The sequence below is a fragment of the Cavia porcellus genome, unplaced genomic scaffold, assembly GCF_034190915.1.
Source record: "Cavia porcellus strain 051 isolate PalLab524CR breed Dunkin Hartley unplaced genomic scaffold, mCavPor4.1 scaffold_22, whole genome shotgun sequence".
Taxonomy (NCBI): domain Eukaryota; kingdom Metazoa; phylum Chordata; class Mammalia; order Rodentia; family Caviidae; genus Cavia; species Cavia porcellus.
The window spans coordinates 50,540,325-50,557,465 of record NW_026947505.1 but is presented as its reverse complement, the minus strand read 5'-3'; the positions used below and the strand labels follow the sequence as shown (position 1 = coordinate 50,557,465).

The following is a 17,141-nucleotide window of genomic DNA, read 5'->3' as shown; positions in this document are numbered from 1 at the left end:
CCAACGTCTACCCCAAAGTCTGCTGCCCTTCTGCCATATACTGTGAATTAGCAAAGGAAAGGAGGTGGCTATTGGTTTTGGATGAGTTGACCTGTATGATCACACAACAAGAAGTATTCTAGCTATCACAGAGACAAGGCAGAAAGACTTGACTGAAAGGAGCCTGCATATGTTCTGGGACCCTTAAAGTTTAACAGCCTCTGTGTGACAGTGGCCAAGTGCTAACCTGTCTTCTTTTAACACCAAATTAGATATTAGATATATGGATATTATGAGTAAAGGTCATATTTTATTTTTTACTAGGGAGGTTGAGTAGGAGGCAGAAAACTTACCTAGTGTGTGCAAGGCCCTGAGCCAAAGTCTTGGCACTGCCCTTTCTCCCCAAGAGTAGTATTGGATACAATGGCACAAAATACTGGACTACTTTTAGGGGAAACACAGAAAAGAAAAAATCACAATTATTTTAATATAAGATAGAAGTGCAATGTACCTAAAAGAACAGGAAATAAATTGCCACAATAAGATAGTAGACTTGAGGTGCTCTCACTGCAAATAAGTCTGTGAGTAAATCTATATGCTAAGTAGTTGGACTTAATCATTCCACAGTGTATACATATATCAAAACATCATGTTGCACATCATAAATATGTACAGCTTTTATTTGTCAATTTAAAACATTCCATGGGGATTAATTCAGAGGAAAACAAAATTACTGTCAGCTGGAAAGTGGATTTAGGATCACAAAATGTTGGTGTCATTTGGTGTTGTTGGGCTCATGTCACCCAAACACTACAGGTAGAAGGTAAGAATGTTATATGATTTTTTTCAAGCTGATGAAGCTGAGGACAGAGTCAACAAGACTTTACCCCCTCTTCTGACTCCAAGTGATTGTTTATCCTGCTATGTAATGCTATTTCTTGGCAGTTTAACTTTGGCCTGCCTCAAGCTGAAACAAATTATCTGCTGTTCTAACTTCAGGCAACCAATGCATATATATATATATATCATGTCTAGTAAAACATGCACATATTCTTCTCTATACCTAAGACACAACTAACCTTTGTAATATAATACTGAGGACTAGATGCACTGGATCAATACTCGATTTATTATTGATGCACAAGTTTTAACAGGAGAAAAGTGAAAGTCTACTGTGCACAAAGTAGATATAAAGGAAGAAGAAATCAAGAGAGACCAAAGTAGAAGAATATACTGGAAAGCAATTGGATAGTTTTAAGTAGTAGATCTAGGACTTGAATCCACAAAACCTAGAACCACTACTGGGTTTTAACAGGCAGTCTGTTTAAAACTTCTACTAGAGTAATGGCAGAGTAAGAGAAAAGTGGGGGAAATGTCATTGCCTTGTGTTTCTTTTTCCCTTTAATAAGCCTAATGCTGCCATTTCACTCCAAAATACTCAGATATACTTACCAACTTTTGGAACTCATTCATGCCATAACTCATCCAAGTATCAGTGTGATTCAGCGGATTTTAGAAATAATACTACTACCCAAGCCAAGAGTGGACCTGCCTCCTCAAGGACTGGCTGACTCCTACCTCTGTGTGTTCAAAAGAAATACTGTTTACCAACATTCACTTCTTTCCAGCAACTGGCTCATTCTTTAACTACTATAGGCAACTTGGGTAGTTCAGGGAGCTCAAAAACTTTGCTAATTTGGCATTACTGACAGACTTTAGAATCTAAGCTTTAGCATTCTAATTTGTTCTGATGTACATAAGTAGGAATGTCCCTGAATGCTCTCAGCTGTGGAAAAGAAGAAAGGTAACTGACATTTGTTATACACTGATGACAATGCACACAGCAGTAACACCTAGAGCTTATTTTTTTTCAAGTTTGTTAGATGCCAGCCTCTAGTATATCCTTCCTATAAGCTAATGAATAAATTGTTCCATTTTACAAAGAAAATTTGATCTCAGGAGGAGATTTTCCAAGGGTTGCAGAAGAACCATGGATGGAGAAGTGAGCACTGATTCCAAAACTGTCTGATTCCAAAGTCCTTTCTAGACACCAACTATATGGACTAGCAACTTCAATCTATGTGGAACCGAGCAAAAAAAAAAAAAAAAAAAAAAAAAAAAAAAGTTCAGAACCTGTATTGTGCTGTGGGAGGCAGGGATAGTTGATTTTCCAAGTGGAGCAGCATATAAAACATACCATTGCTGGTGCTGCTAATATTTATTCTCTTTCTCTCTCCTCCCACTCCTCTCTTTCCTTTTGCCTGCTCCTCTTCTTCCTCTCATCCTCCTCCAGCTCCTCCTTATCTTCTTTTTTTTATTGTTTTAGGAAATATTTGCTTATGATAAAGAACAGATTTGATTTTTTCTTGTTTGATAAGTATCATATTTTACTTTTTACCTATGCTGCTAGAAAGCTCAGAAGTAAATTTAAAAACTGTCTTCTTTAAAAACTGTCTACTTTCCTAAAGGCACATTAGAGTCTGTATTTCCATCTCACCTTGTCCCTAGATTGAAATTTCAGTTTTACTCACTAAGCTTTTACTCTACATCTACATGTTATTTTGTGTATTCTTACAAGACTTCTCGACGTCTTAGTGGAATAAAGTAAGGTATGCATGGCATTAAAAAAATTTACCTGAAAAGGTCTTTCATCTGTTGCATCATACAGATTCTTTAGTGCTTTGACTTATATTGTTAAAAAAAACTAAAGAAAAATCAAGACACCATCTGGCTGCCTTTGGAAAGACAGAGGTAATTCAGGTCTTTGATCTGCTCTGCACATGGTTTGGGACAAGGAGAGAGGACCAAATCTCCCTGACACAGACAATCGTTTGCTTTATTAAACAAGTGTCTTGTATTACACACAGAGAGTATGCATTATGTGGATGCACACAAAAAAATTATGATGAAAAGTAGATACTGAGCATACTGAGTACTTTGGGTTTTGAAACATTAACATTGCAGCTGTTTCTAATAATTTTTTTCTAAATGCAAGCTTACTTCCACAACATGTAGTAATGTAACTGTAACTGTCCCAAAATGTTTTATGTTTTAAAATGAAATGTTAGAAATAACTGGGTAGTGGGGATTGCATAACTACCTTAGATCACCACCCTACACACAGGTTACTTTGCAAGCATTTTATTAGTCTGCTCAAGATGGGGGCTATTTGAAACACTTCACCTAGTTATAAACTTGTGAAATGTGCTTTTCTTTAACAAAGAAAAAAGAAGAAAAAAGCAGATGGTAGAGGCAGATACCCTCCCTAGTAGGAGACGTCGAAAAGGTTATTAGAGGGGGTATCTGGGAATTGTGAATGAATCATAGTGGAAGGAAGCTCATTTCTGGCTTGGTGTCTGCGGAGATAACCGTAATAGGCTGGGAAACAGCCCTTAGTTGCCCCAGGGTTTGGAGACAGAAGTCTTTGTTGATTGGTTGGCTACTGCGTGCCTTGGAACTCGGGTTAACTCACTCAAGGGCAAAGAACACCTACTTTAACATTTCTTTCAGGTTCCTTTCTGTAATTACCTTTTGTTTTTAATTATTTTCCTGTCACTGTGGATGCTCTTTTTTTCAGATGTTTCCTTTCTTTTTCATTTCTCTCTTTCCTGTAAGGACTTGGGATACAACAGTCTCCGCGGGGGTTTGACACACCATCTGAGGCCAGCGTCCTCCTTGAACTGATTCTCCCTGAGCAATGCAGAGCTGTACCTACTGGGTCCTCAGTCGAGGGCAGACTACAGAGCTTCCTTTTCAGCCTGAGTTCGGGTGGGGCACAACGCTGGCCCTGGAGTTCGGAGTCCTCCCAGATTACCGCGGATCCGAGGCGCAGGGGTGAGCGCGAAGCCGCTGCTCGGAGCCGGCGGAGCCTGAGCTGCAGGAAGAGTCTGCTCCGGCCGCGCCGGGCTCCGGGGCAATGCTGCCGGGGGTCCCCAGAGGGCGCCGGGCTCCGGGGCAATGCTGCCGGGGGTCCCCAGAGGGCGCCGGGCTCCGGAGCAATGCTGCCGGGGGTCCCCAGAGGGCGCCGCGCTCCCAGACCGCGCCCTTCAGCCTCGGCCCCGCGCCCGGGCAGAGGGGAAGGGGGAGGAGCTCTGCGGACCTTGGGGGCCCCGGGGCCCCCCCATTCGATGGGAGTCTAAGGTCGCAGGCTGCGGCCTGAAGTACCCCAATGCCCAGTCTAGAAGGGGTGTGACCAGGGGGACCAAACGCTGCCAACTCCTCTTGTCTTTTCCTACAGAATATATTACTCCGCCACGACCCTGCCGCCTGCCTAGGCGGCTGCTGACATCCGGGGTGTAACGCGCGGAGGAGAAGGCGGGCGTGGCGGGGTCACGACACCAACTCGCGGGGGGCGCGTCGGGAGCGCAGCTCTGTGCCCCGCCCGCGCGCTGCGCCTCTCCAGGCCGAGCCTGGTCCCCGGTTGACGCCGCCTGCAGGGAGCCGTGGGCCACGGGACGGGCGAGGTCGGCGAAGGGCTGGGACGGGGCGGGGACCCGCGCAGCGGCATCCGGGGCAGCCCGGGCGGAGGGCGCCCCGCTCCTGTCGGAGCTGCCTGCGGGAGGAGGCTGTGCCGCCGGGCAGCTGCGGCTCGTGCAGAGACCAAGAGTTCCCGCACTTTGCGCTTAGTTCGGATTCCTAGAAGACGCCAAAGCCCGCTCCCGGCTCCGTCCCGCCAGCCCCCGCGGGCCGCGTAGACGCGGGTGACCGCCGGGGTGAATCCGCAAAGCGCACGCCGCGCCCCGCCGCCGCCGGGTCGGGACGGCTCCCCCCCCGGGTGGGGGCCGCCTCGGGGTGCGGCTGGGCGGTGCGTGGTCCGCTGGGCCGGGGTGTCCGAGGGCGCTGAGCGGCGAGGTGCGGCCCCAGCAGGGCCGGGGCGCGGGGCCCGGAACGCGCGCTCCTCCGCCGGCCGCGGATCTGCGACCCCGGGCGGCCCCGCATCGCAGCGGGCTGGGAGCCCTTCGCAGGCGGACCCCCAGAGACGATGTATTGATGCTTCGCACTTACTGCGCACTTAGCCCCGGAGAGCTGCTCTTTGCACCGCGCACTCTCTGCGGCCTTCGAGTGCGCGCCGGCTCGGGGTCTGCGCTGGGTCCCCAACAGGTGGCCGCGGGCCCCGGGCTTCCGGCCCAGCCTGACACCCCCAGGCGGGTCGCGGCTGGACACCACGCTTCTGGGAAGCGACTGAGCAAGAGGGCCCCAGGCATAGGCGACAGGACGGCAAGTCGCTGCTGAGAGCTTCCCAGGACGCCTTGATTTTCCCTAAAAAAGGGGTTCCTTATTAATGACTGAGATTGATTTCCTTGACAAGTGACTTGTAGGAGAAACGCCTTTGGGATCCAGAGAGAATCAGCGGCTGTTACTCCTTTAACACCCTTCACCCCCAAACAGGCGCGCGCTTTACAATATTGCCAGGTTATCTTCGACTTTACACACACCCCACGGGAAAAGTCTTGATGGTGAATTAATTATTGGGCCGCTTAGGTGTCACCATGCCTTTCTCCCACGACTGGTTGTTCCTCGGAACGAGTCCCATCCCAGGTCTGAGTCTGCTTTCTTGCACTGGGATAGTCCCGAGGCTGCGGACAGTTGCGGCTGCAGCGGGCGCCACGACTCTGATTTATGCTTCAGGGGCTCAGGAGAACCCCAACGCTTAGGTTGGGTTAATTTTTGTCATTGTTCCTCATCACACTGAGATAGTTTGAAGTTTGAGGCGGATTTTATTTATCACCCTGCACATTTGAAATACAGTCAGACATAAAAATAACTGACTCCGGGACTCTGGCGCAATATTGGAGCCGTCGGGGAATAATTTGGCTAACTGACTTGGACGTTTCACCTTCTAAACAGAAATGCAACTCTCAGTCAAACTGTAAATCAGATTGTCTTCAGCAATGAAAGGAAAAAAAAGGCACCAAAACCAGAAAGAACGGAAACAAAATGAAAGAAAACGCAGGTCTTGACCAAAGAAATACATGCTGCAGAAAAACAGACTGGAGTTTAATTTCAGGTGTAGAACCTCTTCGAAATGGGAACGTCTGAAGGTTTTAGCAGCGAGATCCACCCCAGAGACTCTAAGATTCTAAGAAACTAGACTTTTAAATTTTTAGGTAATTTTTTGTTAATTGATATCAAACAATAAGTGCTAGTTTGAAAGATAAATAAACTCCAACTAGGTTTACTCTGGGATGAAATCAGATTGAGGCCCCCTTCCAGAGTCTAATTATAAATGGAATCAAGAGGAAAAGGAATAGCTAGCTGGTGCAGGAGAGGGTGGCTATTTAGGAATCATCAATTCAAAACTTAGTGGAGAAGGAAATCTGAATTTTGCCCTTCACTTTCATTGCTTTGAAGTTGCCTTGGAAAGTTGAAAAAAGACTCTGATACTCTTTTATGAATTGTAAGGATTCATCTCCTCTTCTATCTGGAAGGCAATAATATTAAAGTGCAATTTCTTACCTTGCACAAGGACAGAGTGATAAAAAGCCTCGCCAAGATGAGCCTTCAACAAGGCTAGAACTGGAAAAGAATCTACCAGCTCACACAGATCACAACTGCTCCAGCCAAATAAAACTGTCTGGGAAGGTGACATCTATTAGTTTGCACTATCCCTCCCCCACCCCCGGTAAATTTTATTATTTCTCTAGGCTTCCACTAAGGAACTCTAAGATTGGTTTTTGTCAAGTTAACTCACAAGACCTTACCTGAAAGCACCTGCTCCAGTTTTAGGGAACTTCAACAAGTATATTTATTTGAACTCATTCTGACCAAATCACTCACAAAACACACTTCTAACAGTTCTCCAAATAAACTGGAATGAGAGAGCTGCGACTCTTAAAATCCATAATATTAAATTTAAAGGTAACATGGGGGCTTCAGGTAAAAAATTAGAGGGATTAATTTTAATAAATTTGAAAGCATAGGGGAAAATACTCCATCAGTAATAATACTAGTATTCATGGATTCTATTAAACACATGCATAAATTAAGCCGTTATTGCAATTACAATATGGTTTCAAAAGGGTTAAATGAAATGATTATGATTAAACTGTAAAGTTTTGATGGGAAGAAGACTGGCAAGTAATTGACTTTTTTCTTCACGCTAATTGAATTGGTGTAGTTTTGTCAGCATATAGTTTAATTTTTAATCTGGTGGTTTTTGTATCAGTCCCACACTGGCTTTCTTTATATTGATATTGCTGCTTCTTCAAAACAGGAACTCAATAATTGCAGCCTGCTCTGCTGATGGGCACCTCCTGTGTTATGAGTAATTCTTTGCAATAGATGGCTCAAGGTCCTTTTCAGTACAACCAGCTGGAAAATAAAAGAAAAACATTTGCTTTTTCACGTATTTACTTTTATTTGTTAGAGTTTTTCTTTATTTCTAATACATCAAGATGAATTCTTTTCAAATCTCAAACCACAAATATCGCAAAAAACATATATTTCAAAAATTAAATCTACAGATGTAATACATACTGTGAACCCCATAAAATGCGTTTACAATGCTGACTTAAAGAAAGAAATTTATAACTTTCATATGTACCTTCCCTGCGCAATAGGCAACTGCCATATGTTTCCGACTTCCATAATTCAGTTTTCCTGGACATCTGTAGCAGGTAGTGAGTGCTTCTTAAAGTACATTTTATGTAATTTGAGAAGGAACCAGCACCAAAGACTAAAGGTGAACATAAAAAAGCACAAGTCTTTCTGGAAATGCTAGTTATTACAAATTTACATCAATGCTTATGCATGGCCTGAGATAGGTTTTCCCTTTCTCTCTCTCTTATTGTGATTGAATTTGGAAATTTAAGATTTGAAAATACAGTTTTGTATATGCTGAGGACTTTTTGCAGGCAGTATTTCCATAACATAAATGCTTTGATGAGTTAGTCTTGTAATCAGGACTCTTTAGACTTTTGCATCAAAATTCTCATTGGCTCTTTATGGAAACTTAGTTTGCAAATACATCCTGGTATATATGAGATAAAAATTGAAAGATTTTATATTTAAAAGAAAAATCTCGTTTATTTATCTGAATTGTTCATGATATGCATCTTAAATGACAGAAGAGTTTGCATAATTAAAGTGAAAACAAAAACCAAATCAAGTATTATATAAATAAGCCATTATTTCTAGTCAAAATTTTACCATGTGCTTAAAAAGTTCATGCCTATGTCACTAGGTTTTTAGTAGCACACTTGTTTGCACAATTCTGTGTTACTTTTAAACTAATCTGTTAAGTCCTGTCAATCAGCAGACACTGAAATGCCTCAAATGTCAAATATGAAAGAATTCCTTGAATACTGTTTATACATTCAGCAAATTATTCAAATATATACAAAATTTCCACTAATTAAGAACTGTGGAATCTATCAACATAAAATATAAGAATGTGTCCCAATTCACAGTTAATTAGAAAGTACAATAACTTTTATAAAGAGCCAACCACTAAAACCTGCAAGGTGGTGAGCACCTATTGTTGTCCCAAATATTTAAGAGGCTGAGGCAGGAGATAGGCTGAGCCCAGAAGTTCAAGTGTTCTAGGTCAGCCTGAACAACACAGGGAAATTCTCTCATCTCTCTCATTTTACAGTAAACAAAATAAAGCATAAGTGAGGTAAACAAACTTAAATAGGGCCCGCATTTTGGTCCATTTTGAGTCATCTTGTTAAACTGGCTGATTTAAGGTAATCTTTATTTATAAAGAATAATAGCTCTAAATATTTAATTCAAAGACCAAGAAGCTGCATATTTTAAATATCAATTTAAGCACAATTTTATACACCAGACCATTAAAATGCCCATTAATTTGAGAATGACTTAATTTGTCCATGAATTGTCTCACTTTATGTTCAAATCGATTTGTTCCAATGTTGGTATTTAAAATGTCCAAGTATTCATTTTCAGGTGCTCATTTATATCTGGGTGTTTATGTCATCGCCACTTTCAAACAGTCTTATATTTGAATCAGGTATTAATGGTAGAGACAAGTGTCACATTAAGCATTTTCTATTGGCCCCTCACCTGAAAGTTTCTGGGAAGAGTGTGGGTAAACTCGAAAAAGAGGACTGCTATTTTACAAAGTGACAAAAACGCAGTAGAGACAATCATAGAGCAAATACTGAAGCGCAGCTCATTCACCCAGCAGGGATTTGTCTCAGGTTCATCCATCCCCTCCTCCTGCCTCTAGCTATGAGCATTAGAAGCCCCATTTCCCCTTTTTCCTCTTCCTTTCCCTTCCCGGAGTAAACTTGGGAGTTGGAGGGAGGAGTGAACTCAGCTTGTGCTCAAAGTACAGGCTAATTTCGCTTTCCTGAAACTTGGATCCTCTCCTGAGTCTCAATGACAAAATAGTTGTGATCGAAATATCAGAGGAGAAACTGCGGACACCAAAGGGAAACCCAGCGCTTGCGGAGCCTTGCAGAGGCTTCTTTGATTAGTGGGCCTCCCACAGTCTCAGCTAACCAGGATAGAGAAGAGGCATTTGTTGAAGTAAAAGCTAGAAAAGCACATAATGTTGGGGAGTTGATGGCTCTGTGCAAAGCAGTGACCAAAGATCCAGAGGAACCACTGCCCTGAAGCTTCTCCTCCAGGCCTGGGTTTGAGCTGCAGTTCAAGACCCGGTGGGGAGGAAGGTCTGGGAGAGCACAGCCATGCAGCCCTGGCCGCCTGAATCTGCTTCCTGGCCCTTGTAAATTTATATAGGTTATAATTTATTATTTTCATTGACTCTGGTTGAAGAGACAGGCAACAGGAGTGCATGGAAAGAAGAAACCTAGAGGCAGGAAAGGCGGAGAGACAGTCTCAGCTCTGGTTTGCTGTGCTGCCATTGACAGCGAGGTTTCTGATGTCCCCAGTCTCTAATTAATAGGTCTCCTCACACTAAATTACACAGTAATAGCCACACAAGTGTCCCTCTTGGTTTCAGCCCTTTGTTGCTCACTCGCACTCTCATGCCTGGTCCTGTATTCCTAGTTCAATTAATCTTTTCATGTTCGAGAAGAGAGTATGGGTCCCTTTTGCATATTTAGAAACCACAAGATGTTTCCCAAATTCTGGAGCCAAAACAAATTCCCTTATATGTCAATGATCACCTCTGTGGGTCAGGTCTCCAATCCAGGAAATCAAACATAATGGCTAAAAACTCTTAGAGTGGTTGTGTTTAAAAGATAAAAGAAAATCATTTATTTAGAGAATGAAGTCCTGGAGCATAGAGCTTTTTAACTTTAAAAATAAAAACAAACACTTTAAAATAAATACCGAGCCAGGTGTGGTGGTTTATGCCTGTAATCCCAGCACCCAAGAGGCTGAGGCAGGAGGATCTCTGGGAGTTCGAGGCCAACCTGGGCTACAAAGTGAGTTCAAGCCTGAGATCTTGCCTCAAAAAGACAAAATAAATAACAAAGTATTTATGTTAGATTACATGAGTTAGCTACACACACACACACACCACAAAGTTCAGTGCTGTGCAAATGCACTCCAGACTATACAGCATAGTGGGAGCCGATCTAATAGGAGTTTTTTTTTTTCTTTTTTCTTTTTAAAAGAGTCAGAACTGTTCAATTTTAAACTGCAAGAAGAAAAACAAAAAAGAGATCAGATATGCTTGTTAAAAGTCCACCTCCCATATTGCTCTCTCCGGGGAGGTGGATACTAGGGATACCTTAATACCAGATCTGAACGGAGGATCTTCTGTTCCTCCATCGGCCCCAATCTCTGCCCCCACTGACTCACTTCTCTGAGTGACTTTCTTTAAATAGAGCCCTGTTAGTCTTGCGAGAGTCCCGACAGCTAATTTGAGTTTTAATCATTTTTCTTACTGTCGCTCCAACCGGTATGACATTTTTTTTTCCTACAGTGACTGGAGGCTCACATTCCCTGATATATTCCTACGTGTAATATGTGCAGGTGCACACGCACACAGCCACACGTTCACACTGCCTCACTCGCCAGCGCGCATATTTGTATATACGGACGTGTGCAAACAGCGTAAGAAGCCTCAAGATTTCCCTTAGCGAATGCCCGCCCTGTCCTGCTGTCTTTGCTCTCTAAACTGCAGTGTCCTAACTTCTGCGCGCAGCAACAGAAAAGGGGGCCTTCCAGCGCTCTGGCAGGTCAATTCCCAGACCCAGATTCCGCGGGGCCAATTTAGGGTTTGCTTCCCTCCTGTGCCTAGGAGAGGTTTCTTGCTCAAGGTCAGAGTGAACTGCAGTCTTCGATCCACTGTGTTGCAGGGTGGAGGCCACGGAGACAGGTCCTGCCCCGTCTGGGAGCATCAACCAGATTCCACGCGAGTTCAAGGAGGCGAGTGGCCGCCCAGCCTACCGTTAAGGTGCCCTAAACCCAGCTTAGAGCAGTATTCAGAGAGTTAAAGTCGGGTCCGGCCCCAGCTCTCTTTCCACACACTTCTTTCTAACGACTCTGATATCGTGGCTGTGGATAAAACCCTGTTTTCAGGGTTTTTCTCGTGGGGGCTCAAGTCTCCAGGTGTCCACGAGTCCCGCTGGCTGGCTGGGAACATGCGGAGGAAACTGCAGAGCATGAAAGGCAGACGGACTGGGCAGAACGATCCAGTGCGCTCCCTGCGAGTCTGCTCAAAATTCTCCTGAGCACCAAAAAGGACGGAGTAGGCTTCCTCTGGAAATCGCGTTTGTCTCTGGCTTTTTTTCGGAACCAGTCGCTCCCCTTGCCCGGCTCCCGGCCCTACTTAGGGGAAAAGGCTCCAAGAGATTGCACCCACAGGCCGCGGTGCCTCCAAGGCTGCAAGTCTGCAAGGGGACTTGGAGGAGAAAGTGGTCTCTTCTCCTACGGTCGCCCAGAGCAGGAGTCTGGGGTCGGGTGCTCTTTCCACGCAGGCAGCTAAAGCGGGCTTTCGAGCACAAACTGCTCTTTGCTGCAGGGAGCTTCCCGGCACAGCTTCCAGCCTCGCCTCGCCTTTCACAGACTATCTTACCAACCTCCAACCCACTCCCCAATTTATGTAGGCTGCGTTCACTCCCAACAGGGCCAAACTTCAGAAACAGATTGCACTTTTTTAAAAAAAAGATATAATATCTGCCAGAGACACTGCTTGAACTTGTGTCTCCCAAATGGTCCAGAACAGGCAAAGTCTTTCCTTTGTAAACGTAAAGCAACTCCTTCCACTTGGACTGCCGGTTCTCCAGCATTTAAAAGAGGCCTCCTCCACAACAGCGTTATTCCAGGTTCTTTAAGATCCCGAGGCGGCTGGACCTGCAAGGCGACCAGCACGTGCCTCTAGGCATCGCCTGCTAGGTTCCCACTGACTTGGTGCTGTCCAGACTTGAACTGCGCCGTACCCCAAGCTACAGAAAAAGATTAGCTACGTCCAGAAGCACTTTACAGAAAGCATATGTTTAAGTCAGAAGAAACAGGCGGTAAGAAGTTGCAAAAACTGAACAATGGAAAAAAACAAAGCAAATCAATCATTTGTCATGTATGTTACACCGAAGACTAACATTTAGCATGAATTTTATTTTATTTACTACTTTTCTATTTTATTTATTCTACGTAAACCATACACTTTTTTGTTGATTCTAGCAAAAATCTGAGTTCAAACTGTAACTCAGTTTGAGTCGCTGTAGAATATACAGAAACAGAATGACTCTAAATAACTGAGAAAAGTGGTGAATTGCTAAATTACACGAATATAAGGTTATTTTAAGTCGCAGAGAAAAAATTTAAAGGGCAATTATGTCTTAAAACTGCTTTGAAAAGTTTTAAGGGGTTTTAGAATTAAATATATAGAGTTAAATATATATCTCCGACGATATGCAGAATTAAAATCCTGTGACCCACTTGTCAAAGTATCTACCACTCCGAAAGAAAAGGGAATCTGAACAAAGGGTGTGCTTTTTCTGGCAAGTCAGGAGGGACTGGGCGATAATGTAACATTTTGTCCATAAATATAAAGGATTTAAATATTTTTAAACACAACTCTTCCCTAAGAAAAATTAAGTGAGTAAAGTTTAAGCGTAGTGCCGTGCTCCAGGCAGAATGGGCGCTAATAAACGTTCGAATCTTTAAATGAGAAATGACCGACGTAGACATGGTGACTTTACTGCTCTCAACCTTCCCAGACGTTCTGAGTTGTAGCAACATGAAATGATTAGGATGTGGAACCGGGATTTAAGGTTCCTTTAAAGATTCTTGATGTGTTAACTTTGTGAGTTTCTCTGTTAGAGCCAGGAGCCTCCGCCTCTTCAGATTCTGGGGAGAATAGTTGGAGATGCAGGGACTGGACTGGGTTTAGGAGCAAGACCCCCAGTTCTGCGAGCGCGGGCTGGCACACACAAGCCAGATGGCGGCGCTTTTCACTCCGAGTCTTTTGAGACCTTGTAAGGAAGTGGGCGAGGGCTGCGCAGAATTGTCGCCTACTGATTGGCCATCCGTGTCGGTGATTGACACATCCCTGGGCTCCGCCCCCCGCTGCTTTATTGACGCTAATGAGCAAGTTCTTCCCACCGCTCTCCTGCCTCGAAGTGCTGACAGATCAAGGCAACAAATTTCAATTACAATCCTTAATTTGTGTCCGCAGAGTGTTTTTTTACCCATGTTAGTCCTCTCTGGCGCATCAGTCGAGGCAGATCTTGGAGCAGCAGGAGGAGGTGGAGGGGGTGGGAGCAAAGGAGTGTATCAGTGAGTGAGAGAGAGAGAGAGAGAGAGAGAGAGAGAGAGAGGAGAAGGAGAGGTTGAGAGAGACCGAGGGAAGGAAACTTGGCGGTCGCGTCGTCGCCGGTTCCTCGGATCCCAACCCAAGCGAGAAGGACGAAACGCCAAATTCGATTTTTGCCCGCTGCAGGCCAGGGGACAGATCTCGGAGACACCGAGAACTGCTCAGTTTTGGGGTCGGGCTTCCAGGAAAGCGAGTGCGCGCGTGTGCCCGCCCGAGAGTATATGAGAGAGGGGCGGGCGGGCGCCGGGTGGCGGGATGGCCGAGAAGCGGAGGGGCTCGCCGTGCAGCATGCTCAGCCTCAAGGCGCACGCCTTCTCCGTGGAGGCGCTGATCGGCGCGGAGAAACAGCAACAGCTTCAGAAGAAGAGGAGAAAGCTGGGCGCCGAGGAAGCGGCCGGGGCCGCGGACGACGGAGGCTGCAGCCGGGGCGGCGCGGCGGCGGAAAAGGGCTCCTCGGAAGGGGACGAAGGCGCTGCGCACCCGCCGCCGGCGCGGAGCTGCGCGGACCCGGAGCGCAGCTGTGGCTCCCGCGGAGCCGCCGCGGGTGAGTCGCTCCCTCCCGCCCGGCTTCTTCCCGGCGTGACCCCCTCCCGGGTCGGTCCGCGGACCCCACGCCCGCCGCGAACCTCAACTTCGCAGAGACCGGGCGCGCGCGCGCGTGGCCTGGGAGCGGCCGAGACGAGGCAGCCGCTGGTGCCGCGGCCCTCGGGGTCCCCGCGCCCGGGTCGCTGCCCACACGGTCGGGGCGCGCTGCTGCCACCCGCTTGGCGCCCCTCGGCCGCTGGTGGAGACGGATGGCGCGGATCGGTGCTTTCCGCGGCTGCCTCCCTTGGGGCTGCAGCCAATGGGTGCTCCTTTTCCTTTCCCAACTTTTAAAAGCCCAGGGCGGTGGGGTGGGGGTGCAGAGAGAAGGCTCAACCGCCACCCCACCCCCCGAAACCGGAACGGATGCCCTAAACCGTTGGTGCGAACCAGGAAGAGGGCGGCGTACTTGCAAACGTGGTTCCCCGGGTGAGCGGGCCGGTCCCGTCCCTTCCCCGCGGACTTCCCGGCCCGGGCGACGCGGCTCCAGGCTGGCTTTTAGCGCGCGCCTCGGTGCTGCGCCCAGGAGGGAGGCTGGGCCGCCGGGGGCTCCACAGAGGCGTCCAGGAGGTGCCCCGGGCCGGGCGCTCCGGGGTCCCGGGGGGTCCTGCCGCGGCGGCTGCCCGGGCTGCGGGCACGGGTGGCAGCGCGGTCTGCACTGGGGACTCTGCCCTGGGCACTGGTCGCGGAGTCCGCGTCCCGTGGCTGCGCGAAGCTGTCCGGGCCTGGCCCTCGCGAGACCCGGCGGGTGGGGGACGCGGCCTGCGGGCCACTCCTGGGCCCGGGACTTGGGGACCCGGCAGGCCTTCCCAAGCGCCCGTTCATCACCAGGGCCCGGAGACAGCGAGCGTTCTGCTCCCGGCCGGCCCCCGCCTCTCCCCAGAGGCTCTCAGTGGGTCCCCTCTCTGCCTTTTGCTGTCCAGGCAGCTGTGAGGATGGCTTCCTGCAGGGCGCTTCCCCGCTGGAGTCCCCGGGCGGCTCCCCAAAGGGGTCCCCCTCGCCCGCCTTGGCCCGGCCCGGGACCCCGCTGCCCTCTCCGCAGGCGCCCCGGGTAGATCTGCAAGGAGCGGAGCTCTGGAAGCGCTTTCACGAGATCGGCACTGAGATGATCATCACCAAGGCCGGCAGGTAAGGGGCAAGCTGGAGTGGACCCCCCTCGGGCCGGCTCTGGCCTCCCCTAAGATGGTTGGGAGAAGGGTTTGCAGCCTGGGGGCACTTTCGGACAGGCTGCACACGTCGCAGGTCGTGCCTCACTTTTAGGCTGGCTTTGCCTCGTGGGCCACGGTGCAGTAGGTGATGCGGCTCCTTGTTGATCTGGGAGGAGACCCTGTGGTCGCCTGTGCTGTAGCTATCAAGGTTGATGGTCGGAGTGAGGAGTACTTATGGATTCGAGGTCATATTTATGGCCATGCAGGCATTTATTTAGGTTCTAGTTATCAATTCTGGAACCAGAGAATATAACTCCGCCTTTTCTTTTTTCTTTTTAAAAAACAGTTTACTGCATAGTATAATTTACTTTTTTAGAATTTAAACTTCCAGGTTGGCTCTTTTATCCAAAGATTTCCTGGCACTATAAGAACATGATGTGTTATATTATTTTGAAGTTAAACTAGGATGAAAACTCACTATAGTCGTTCGTAATATATGTTGAATTATATGTAGCTGTAATAGTAATTATTTTGATTTCTGAAAATCCTGTTTTTAGGTCCGGTTGCATGGTTCAATATATTTCCAAGTGAAAATCCAGGGCATTAGTTTAAATTTGCAAAAGAAAACTAAATATAAATATAAGAAGTTACCTTTTTAAAAGTATGATCTTTCCACAACCGGTTAGTAAAATAAATGGATTTGTTGGCAGCTCATAATAATTTGAGTTAGCCGCAGAGGCATTTGCACTTTAAAATTTTCAGTTCGTTTAGTGCAATAAAATTTATGAATAATATCCTTAAGAAAAATTTAAAAAGGACACGACTCTTTCAGGGAGTACACATAGCAAAAACCTGGATAGCATAAGAATATCCAAACTTATTAGGAATTACAAAAACGTGTTTTATTGAATCCATATGCTACCCTCTGCATTTTCACAGAACTTTTATTAATGATTCAAATTTGGTTTTCAACAACACAAAACAACAATCGTCTTATAAAAGATGTAAAGACCTTTACACTTTATCTCACAGGTGCACTGAAATAATACTAAACAGCCAGCACCATATTAAATCTGTTCTCATGCTTAGTTAGGAATAATGGACTTTTCTGTCCTCTCAAAGTGGTCTTTAATAGCATTATTGTTATAGAAAAAAGGGTAAATAACAATAAGTAAGTTTGTGCTGTAAAGTTAACAAAAATTAGAATAACAAGCACAGTCCTAGTCTAAGCCAAAGGTGAATTTGTTTTAAACAACAAACGTCTGCAATTGTTACTTTATACATATTCACTGTTAGGTCACTTGCTGCTGTGCCCCTTTTAAAGGATAGATGCATCTACTTTAGCATATCCTTTGCTGTGTATCTCAGAAGCGAAGTGAAATGGAGATTTTCATTAGCAAATGTTTGAGTAAGTGTGGTTTAGGAAGAACACATTTTCAAAATATGATGGAGAAAGGAATACTTTGATAATATACATTGTATTTAGTTTCTGTGTTCAATAAAGAAGTTTTATTCTACCTTCCTTTCAAATTTAGAGCAACTTTTGTACTTCATCCTTACTGGTTGCAGACAGGAAGTCCTGTTTCAATAAAGAACATATTGTTTGATTATAACATGGCACATTGGCTCCTTGTGTTTTTTATAATCCTCTTAAAATTTCGTATATTTGATCACATTTTTAGAAATTTGAAATTTCTGTTTCTATAATTTATTCAGTTTTATTATTTGTATTATTAAAT

The 17,141-nt window shown here is 46.0% G+C and overlaps 1 protein-coding gene across 2 annotated transcripts in view; it reads left to right on the top strand.

The window, feature by feature from the left end:
• Nucleotides 1-13,482: 13,482 nt before the first annotated feature.
• The window catches only part of Tbx18 (T-box transcription factor 18), a 29,007-nt gene continuing 25,348 nt past the window's right edge, over nt 13,483-17,141 (top strand). The window contains exons 1-2 of one of the 2 annotated variants that reach the window (XM_063233175.1): nt 13,483-14,216; nt 15,178-15,382. In XM_063233175.1, coding sequence (XP_063089245.1) covers nt 13,928-14,216; nt 15,178-15,382 — 494 coding nt within the window. In that variant the 5' untranslated portion in view covers nt 13,483-13,927. The remainder of the gene's footprint in view (nt 14,217-15,177; nt 15,383-17,141) is intronic. The other variant, XM_003474893.4, reaches the window with a different exon arrangement.